This window comes from Palaemon carinicauda, chromosome 3, assembly GCF_036898095.1.
Source record: "Palaemon carinicauda isolate YSFRI2023 chromosome 3, ASM3689809v2, whole genome shotgun sequence".
In the NCBI taxonomy this organism is placed as follows: domain Eukaryota; kingdom Metazoa; phylum Arthropoda; class Malacostraca; order Decapoda; family Palaemonidae; genus Palaemon; species Palaemon carinicauda.
Window position 1 is genome coordinate 174,625,391 of NC_090727.1, and position 10,000 is coordinate 174,635,390.

General features: G+C 31.2%; 2 protein-coding genes across 2 annotated transcripts in view; one reads left to right on the forward strand and one right to left on the reverse strand.

Annotated features, from left to right (window-relative positions):
* Positions 1–5,794, reverse strand: part of LOC137635447 (flagellar attachment zone protein 1-like) — a 16,834-nt gene extending 11,040 nt beyond the window's left edge. The window contains exon 1 of the mRNA XM_068367917.1: positions 5,764–5,794. Coding sequence (XP_068224018.1) covers positions 5,764–5,794 — 31 coding nt within the window. The remainder of the gene's footprint in view (positions 1–5,763) is intronic.
* Positions 5,795–5,861: 67 nt separating this feature from the next.
* Positions 5,862–10,000, forward strand: part of LOC137638110 (chymotrypsin-2-like) — a 6,902-nt gene continuing 2,763 nt past the window's right edge. The window contains exons 1-4 of the mRNA XM_068370202.1: positions 5,862–5,961; positions 6,456–6,633; positions 7,962–8,082; positions 9,053–9,188. Coding sequence (XP_068226303.1) covers positions 5,865–5,961; positions 6,456–6,633; positions 7,962–8,082; positions 9,053–9,188 — 532 coding nt within the window. The 5' untranslated portion in view covers positions 5,862–5,864. The remainder of the gene's footprint in view (positions 5,962–6,455; positions 6,634–7,961; positions 8,083–9,052; positions 9,189–10,000) is intronic.

Here is a 10,000-nt window from a genome sequence, read left to right on the forward strand (position 1 = left end):
TACAGACATATATACTCTCTCTCTCTCTCTCTCTCTCTCTCTCTCTCTCTCTCTCTCTCTCTCTCTCTCTCTCTCTCTCTCTCTGTATATATATATATATATATATATATATATATATATATATATATATATATATATACATATATATATGCATATATATATATACATACATATGAAATAAATTTTATACTCAGATAAAATGTCAATTGTTAATCTGATTAAAGATATAACAGCGTTAAATAAGTTAAAGCCAAGCGACCATAGAATGGTGAGAACCAAAATATTTTTAGACCTAAGGAAAGGAAGAGAAAATTAGTTTTAATAATAAATACTCATGCAATTAGAGAAGAGAAAAGTCTGTAGAATTTAATTTAGCTGTACAAAATAGGTACTCCCAGCTGCGTGATGAAATGGAAGAAAGTAAATAAGAAATGAACAACAATTTAATCAAATGTGTATTATAATCAGCACAAGAGATAGATGGAAAAGTTCCTAAACAAGATCAAGGAAAACTATCAGATTAGATAAAAAAACCTAATTAAACATGGAAATGGGGGTAAAATCAAAGAGGATGAAGTAGAATTAGTAGAACAACCCAAAGAAGCAAATAAGCTTAAAACCAAAAACATTCGTAAACATAATCGGACAAAAATTGTGGAAAAACCAAAGAAAGGAAGAAGCATCCAATTGATGAAAGGAAGACTTGGAACAAGACGCCAACAGGTGTTTGCTTCAAAAGATAAAAATGAAAATATCAACAATAGAGATAAAGTTATTTTATATCATTTCTATATAATACTATACAATAGTGACATAAGAAATAACTTTACCAATAGAAATAATGAAACACCTGAGCCGGTACTAAATGTAACAGTAAAAGAAGTAAATAAAGCATTAAAGGCATGAAAAGGGGCAAAGCAGCAGCCTAACAATTGATTTAATGATATGTGGAGGAGATTTCTTAGTTGTTAACTGGCTGAACTTTACGCTAAATGTTTGCAAGAATGCTCTATACCTACAGTTTGAAAAAAACATTAGCATTATACTAATTCACAAATATGGATACTCAGAATACCTGAAAAATTACCTCCCAATAACTTAACTCTCTGTAATATAAACAAACATCCGAATAAAAAGCAGGGTTATTTTAATCAAGATATTTAAAACGATTTAAATCTGAGTAAAAAAAATCATGATTTAAATCAAAATGAAATATACTATCAGAAATTATCTTTGAAAAAGGGAAACTTCCAAAACTGGTGACTGTTTATAAGTATTGCAACAAATTGACCAATTCTTAGTTAATATCTATAACATTTTGGGTAAACTTGGTGTTCAGAATTGAAGTTGTAGTTGCAAATATACAAATTATAAAGGTCTTGATTTTTCAACAGCGTTAATAAGTAGAGTACGCACATGGAGAAGCCCTTGATATGTTTTTAGTTTTATTTCTTAATGTGTAGTGTGTGTTAGGATAAGTTTGCTGTATGTCTGTATTTTTGTTTGATTGCAGTTTCGCTTATTTTTGTGAATTTAGATACTGGTTACTATAACTTGTCCGCTCCGATTAAATCATAAGTCTAAATTTTGGTTTTAAGAGAAAAACTCATCTTGAGTAATGTATATTGAACTATGGTTTCATTTAACATAGATCAAGTTCAATACCAGAAAATGTCCTGATAAGACTGAAATAAATAATCAGCAGCAAATAGGTATTATTGAAAACATATCCATTAAATCAAGAAAAATTATTCAAATAAAAAAATCTTATTTAGATAAAATAATTTTTTTTTGTTTATTTAAAAAAAAAAATCATGATTATTTTCAACCCTGATAGAAAGACAGCTAGACTTTAATCAACCACGAACGTAGACAGGCTTTAGAAGTGAGTAATCAAGAACTACCCATATCCATGTGATTAACCAGCTAATAGAAAAATCAACAGAGTATGACATACCACTATGGATGGCATTTATAGACTATGAGAAAGCTTTTGATTCTGTCATAACCTCAGCAGTAATGAAAGCCCTTCAAAGACAATGAGTAGACGAATCTCATGTTAGATTGCTTGAAGATACCTATCAAGGAGGTACAGCAATCCTAAAACTACATAAAGATATAGAGAAAAATCTGATTGAGAAAGGAGTTAAACAGGAAGACCACATCTTCTAAATTATTCACAGCATGCCCTAGAAGTTGGCGTGATATATAGTGACCTTACCTTTCATTTGAAGGGGCAAGGGTTCGACCCCAGTTTGAGATAGAAATTTATTTCTATTTGAGCACGATATTGTGTTGATTTTCATCCATATATATATATATATATGAATGTATATATATATATATATATATATATATATATATATATATGTATATATATTATATATATATACAGTATATATATATAATATATATATATATATATATATATATATATGTATATATATATATATAAAACTTTCTTCGTGGCTAAGTGGTAAGGTCAATGTCATACAAGAATCCTGGACCAGGGTTCGAAACCCGGATATCATATTACCAGCATTTCTATAACTGCTTGTTACCAGATAGTTATGATACTTCCTTTCAGGTCATTATCAAATAGTTGGCTATTGAATAGAGAGCAAACGGTAGTCGCATTTAAAGGTAGGCCACCTACTATACCGGTCACATAATATCATAGGTCACGTTCAGAAGGTAGGCCACCTACTATACCGGCACCCTATAGGCTTTGAGTGATTTCGTCGGGGGCTCTGATACCGAGGTTGTTAAGAGAATCCAGAGTTTATTGTATTAGAATATTTGGCTTATTTGAAATATGAAAAACACATTTAAATGTGCAAAATTTATCATAAATCGAATGCCAAGTCACAAACCTACCAATTTAGCTACGATGGTGAAGATGGGTTGATTTCAATTCTAAGCGCAAAAAAAAAACAACCTGAATTCGACAGGTATATGTACAGAAGAATTGTCGTAGCTTTTTATCTTTCTTCGTGGCTATGTGGTAAGGTCAGTGTCATACAAGTATCCTGGACCAGGGTTCGAAACCTGGCCGGTCTGATACTATATTGTTTGGGCTCTGATCCCGAGGTCGTTAAGAGAATCCAGACTTTAATGTATTAGAATATATGGCTCATTTGATATATATATATATATATATATATATATATATATATATATATATATATATATTCATGAAGAAGATATCCCACCATCACCAATACGCTCTGGCTAGCATGGTGATGAAAACTGGCCAGACCCCCGATATGTGAATCTTTGTCTTGTCCTGCAGTAGACTCGAAATGGCTGCATAAGTTTATATATATGTATGTATGTATGTATGTGTATATATATATATATATGTATATATATATATATACTGTATATATATATATATATATATATATATATATATATGTATATATATACACAGTATATATATATATATATATATATATATATATATATATATATATATATATATATATATACATATATATATACAGTATATATATGTATATATATACACAGTATATATATATATATATTTATATATATATACACAGTATATATATATATATATATTTATATATATATATATATATATATATATATATATATATATATTTATTCATTTGTTTATATATGTATATATACATATGTATATATATATATGTATATATATATACATATATATATATATATATATATATATATATGTATATATATATATATATATATATATATATATACAGGCATACTTACATACATACATGCACACATACACACACACATATATATATATATGTATATATATATATATATGTATATATATATATATACAGTATATATATATATATATATATATATATATATGGCTGTGTACGCTGAGCATACCAAATGGCACACACAAAACTGATATTTAAATATATTGCATGTTTAATTCTTTAATTCAAATGAAACAAAATAAGTCTCGAGGAAGTGCATTAGAATAATGGATAAAAGTGATCAGTATGTTAAAAGATATCTTCATTATTATTCAAACGCAATAACATTTACTGAAGTATATTCTGCAATGTTCAATTTACGTCTTAAAATAGGATGTATATTACTGTGGGAAACAGAATATTCGCTTTAGTACGATTAATTAAATATTCACAAAAATTAAAAGTGAAGAGAATTAAAACGGCTGTATATTTTAATGAAGCTATTTCCAAACAGTGTGATGGTGACGTAAAAATTATTTGTAATATTTCGAAAGATCAAGATCATCAATATGTTAACAGATGAATGTTATCTGATATGTTAATGGATGTTGATCAGCTTTTGAAAGATTCGCGATCGACTTGGCGCTTTCAATTGGCGTTTCAGTGGCGATGGTCGTTATTGCTAGTTGGTATATAGAACTGAACTTATATTTTCTTAGTTTTATTGGCAAATAATGTGCCTTAATTTGATTCTAATTACAGCAAAGCGTGAATGGTGTGCATATATATATATATATATATATATATATATATATATATATATATATATATATGTATATATATATATATATATATATATATATATATATATGTATATATATGTATATATATATATATATATATACTATATATATATATATATATATATATATATATATATATATGTGTGTGTGTGTGTGTGTGTGTGTGTGTGTGTGAGTGTGTGTGTGTGTGTGTGTGTATAGGAGAATTTATCAGAAATTAAACTGAAGTTTAAAATATAGGAATGTAATATAAAAACGAAGGTAAGAAATTCATCAGTAACAATAAAATTAAACGTTTTTATATCTTATTGAGAGACCAAATTTGACAATTGCTAAAGGTCCCTATAATTTCTACGAAGTATCCTCATATTACAGCTATAATGACTTATTTAATTCACGAATATTTTAGATCACTGAAATTGAGATTTATTGTAAACTACGGAAAAATCAAAACCATAAGTGACAATCTTATTGGAAGAAAATAATTTCGCTCTGCCCACGAATCCATGGTGGGAGTGGGGAGGCTGGTTAGGGGGGGGGGTGCAGTTGAGAAGAGAGGGGGGGGGGGTTGCATTTGGATTGGATTAGGGGTGAGGGGTATTCATTGTCCCTCCTTTCCCTCCACCATATATAAGAAGACGATAGAACAACAGTAGTCAGTGAAGGTAGAGAGATCGAGATTGCTGTTAGGAGAAAGTCTCTCTCTCTCTCTCTCTCTCTCTCTCTCTCTCTCTCTCTCTCTCTCTCTCTCTCAAATTATTAATAGTTTAAGATCTTACAGGAATTACATCTTGATATTTGAAAGATATCATTACCCTTATTGAAAAAGATACAAATCGAACCTTGCAAATTAGCTACTTATGTTTTTAACATGCAGCAATCTTAATATCAAGATATTTTTGGTAATAGATTATTTTTGAGAGAGAGAGAGAGAGAGAGAGAGAGAGAGAGAGAGAGAGAGAGAGAGAGAGAGAGAGAGAATTTACACGCGCATCGCCATGAAAAAAGTATTTTAGGAAAAACTTCCAGTATTAATGATATCTTATTGTTATGGAATTACCCCTTGTTTTGAATTTCCTAGGAATACAAATTGCGTACTTGTATTACCTTTGAATCTTTCAAGCCCAAAAATACCCTTAAATTTCTTTAGCCTGTTTTTAAACAACCCCGAAAATACTTTCCTTCTTAACCCCTTTCAAATTCTTCCAAGTAAGTAACCACACGTTTGAGTGTTTGATTGGAGCCTCGCTTACCAAGCTTCTGTTGCTTCGTTTGTTGTCTCATTATTACCTTTTCTTTATATTATTCTCAATTATTTATTATTCCCAAAGAGGATTGCAAGGGCGAGACCCCCATGAAACCAATAACAGGAGCAACGACCACAGCAACGAAAAAACCAACGACCCAAGGCATCACTACAACAGTTGAGCCCTTCAGTCGTCTATTCTGCGGTAAGATTCTGGTCCCGGAGTTCATTTTGGTCTTTGAAGTGGTAGATTCATATCAAGTCTGCCATGAAATAGTTTTTCATTTTAGTGGAAGATGTGATTAAGTGAATCAAATTCATTAATGTGCATGCTATAGAGGATATGATGAAATTAATAAATTGACCTATACTTTAGAGTTCATGATAATTGCTGGATTACATTTTTTTTTCTAGTCTCGTGTCATGAAATTCGGAAAGAGGTTTTTTTATTAACTTATAAATTTATTGATATTTTTCCGGTATTTATTAATTTATGTATTGATATATTTCCCCGATATTTACTCATGTATTTATTGATATATTTCCCGTTATATATTATTTTTATGTATTTATTGATATATTTCCCCGGTATTTATTAATTTATGTATTTATTGATATATTTCCCCGGTATTTATTAATTTATGTATATATTGATATATCAACTGACATAATCATTGTTATCAATTTACGTATTATTAGAAAAATGTGGCCGCTCAAAGGTTACCATGCCGAGAATCGTTGGAGGTTCAATAGCATCTGTACACGAGTATCCTTGGCTAGTGTTTTTGCACATGCGCACTAAGAGGGATTCGTTCACCTGTGGAGGGTCGCTCATTACGAAAGACTTCGTTTTAACAGCTGCTCATTGCGTCTATGGGTAAGTATAGTAAGGACTCTTCAATGGACTTTGTTAAATGATCTGAAAAGGAGGTGGTATTAATATGTGGAATAAGAGACAACTGAATTGGTCATAGAAATAAGAGATGAACATAGGAAAAGGGTTATTTTTTCAATCTGGTTCCACTGAAAATTAAAGTAATTGATAAACATCTCATACAAGTAGTCTTTTCTGGTGGGAGAATCCAAGAGAATTTGAAATTAACTTTGAAGCATTTTCAAGACAAATAAGGCTGAACGAATATAGATAAAAACTGAAATAATGAAATGAAAATATTAAATATTGAAAAAAACCTTTACGGAACCCAGCAGTTGCACCTTAGAAGCGATGAAGATTTAAAAAGAAAAGAAAGAACGATGTTTACTGAGAAAATAAATTCTTCTATTAACGTGCTTTTTCCCATTTAATGGGGGTAAGGATGGTTGCCTTCTTTTTGAAGGGCATTGCTTTGGCTTTAGGGTAGACAGTAGTCCCGATCGGCTACTCTGCCCGCCAAACAGCCAACCATTGAAGCGTTCTTTCATTGACATTAACTAAGTCAGAGTTCTCCAAATTATGAGATAGTGGGCATGGCCGGAGAATATGATTGATGGTCTGGGTATTATCTCCACATTCCGAAGACTTGCCAGTTTTAAGGCCCCTTTTAAATATATTGCCACCTGCATTGGCCACTCCAGCTCTAGCCTTGATGAGGGCACGCCAATCACGTCTGGAAGTAGGGCCCCTTATTACAATGCTAAAATGAATCTAATAACACGCTTCGAAAGTGTTTCTATGTTACCGTGTTCTTCTAGTCTTCCCCTTGTGGTAGGATAGTGTCTTCAGTGGACCTTACGCAATACACTGTACGCATTGTATCCACTGTACCTCCAAGAACAGGGAAGTATGAAGAGATTCTCGAAGCATGTTAGGGGTAACATTGTTTTTATTTCTTCTTGTGCATTTATTTTTCTAAGAATTCTCAAATCAATCATATCCCCTCGATTATCACAGGACCAGGCTATACAAAGTCAAGATTTTAGACGTGAAATCGACATCTTGAATAAAAAAAAAAAAAAAAAAAAAAGATAATCTGGATTCGATATATAAACAGGCCACTTAGCTCAAATCTTTCGACTTGGTTCACATATTTTGAAATTATTCTTTTCGAGGAACATATATGACCACAAGCTATCATACCAATCTTATCGCAAACAAGTGTTCTTATAATTAACTTCAAAGTACTATAGCAGTGTATTCTCTCAGCACATGGTTCCAACACAAACTGACCTAAGGAGACAGGCAGATTAATTATTCAAATATTTCAGAAAAATTGATACCATCCACGTCTACCCATCTGCCCACAAATACCCTGATCTGGAGGACACGAACGAGTACCGAATCGAATCTAATGAAGTGATTATCCACGAAAAATATGATGATTTTGAGGTAATGAAAAAAATTCACACTACATACACACACACACACACACACATATATATATATATATATATATATATATATATATATATACATATATATATATATACATATATATATATATATATATATATATATATATATATATATATATATATTAATTATTAGCAGATACTTCTTACAGATTGTCTTAAAAGGAGTAATGTGAGCAATATCAGTGGTTCTTTGCTCCTTGCCCTTTACTTTATATCCGATCCATATGGTTCGTTGCACCCAGCAACTCTACTTCTTTTACACTATTTAGTTTCCTATGAACCAGTGAGATTAATAAACATCTTATTAATATCGTTTTATTATTCTAATTTTTCTTGATATGAACGTTGTAATAGAGATAAGTCAGTAATAATCTTAAATGTCTAAAGTGGTATCCATGAAGAAAGCTTTTGCATGTCAGCTCCGCACTTCTCAATAATGTTAAGTTTTTCATTGCAAGGACTACTACTTTTGATAATAATAATAATAATAATAATAATAATGATAATACTACTACTACTACTACTACTACTACTACTACTAATGATAATAATAATGATAATAATAACTTATTATTTGGGTAGAGTTCTTTTGCTTCAGGGTATAATCGGGCACACAATGCTATCTTATTTGTCCTCCTCATGTGTTTTTAAATGTTCATAGTTTATAAATGAAAGGGTTATTTTAAGGTTATTACTAATCTTAAAATATTTAATCTCAATTACTCATTACTTCGCTTGTAGTTTATTGATTTCCTTATTTCACTTCCTCACTGAGCTGGTTTTCCCCGTTGAAGCCCTTGGGCTTATGACATCATGCTTTTCCAACTAGGGTTGTAGCTTAGCTAGTAGTAATAATAATAATGATAATAGTAATAATAGTACTAGTATTGGCCATCCATCTACATAGCTCGTACATTTTAGTTTGTGTTCACTTTGTGTTTCAGAAACAACACGACATCGCTTTGGTGAAGCTGAAAGAGCCAGTGTCCTTTGGAAGTAACCTGTCCCCAGCTTGTTTGGCCAACGAGAACGATATGCATACATTGGCAGTCGTTGCAGGATGGGGAAGGCTCAACCACGGTGAGAATAATGGATTTAATTTTAATCAATGGCTTAAATCATCGTCAGAGCTCCAAAGCTGTGTGTTTGTGCAAAATTTATCATTAATTGAATGCCAAGTTACAAACCTACCAATTAGCTACGATGAAGATGGGTTGTTTTAAATTCTAAGTACAAAAAACCTGAATTCGACAGGTATATGTACAAAAGAATTGTCATTAACTTATATCTTTCTTCATGGCTATGAGGTAAGGTCACGGTCATACAAGTATCCTGGACCAGGGTTCGAAACCCGGCCGGTCAGATACTATATTCTTTGAGTGATTTCTACTGGGGCTTTGTTCCCGAGGCCGTTAAGAGAATCCAGACTTTTGTGTATTAAAATATATGGTGTATTTGAAATATGAAAAACACGTTTAAATGCGCAAAATTTATTATCAATCGAATACCAAGTTACAAACCTACCAATTAGCTACGATGGTGAAGTTGGGTTGATTTCAATTCTAAGTACAAAAAACTGAATTCGACAGGTATATGTACAGAAGAATTGTAATTGACTTTTATCTTTCTTCGTAGCTAAGTGGTAAGGGCACTGCGATACAAGTATCCTAGACCAGGGTTCGAAACCCGGCTAGTAAGATACTATAGTCTTTGAGTGATTTCGCCTCGGGGTCTGATCCCGAGGTCGTTAAGAGAATCCAGACTTTTATGAATTAAAGTATATGGCAGATTTGAAATATGAAAAACACGTTTAAATGTGCAAAATTTATCACACACACACACACACACATATATATATATATATATATATATATATATATATATATATATAT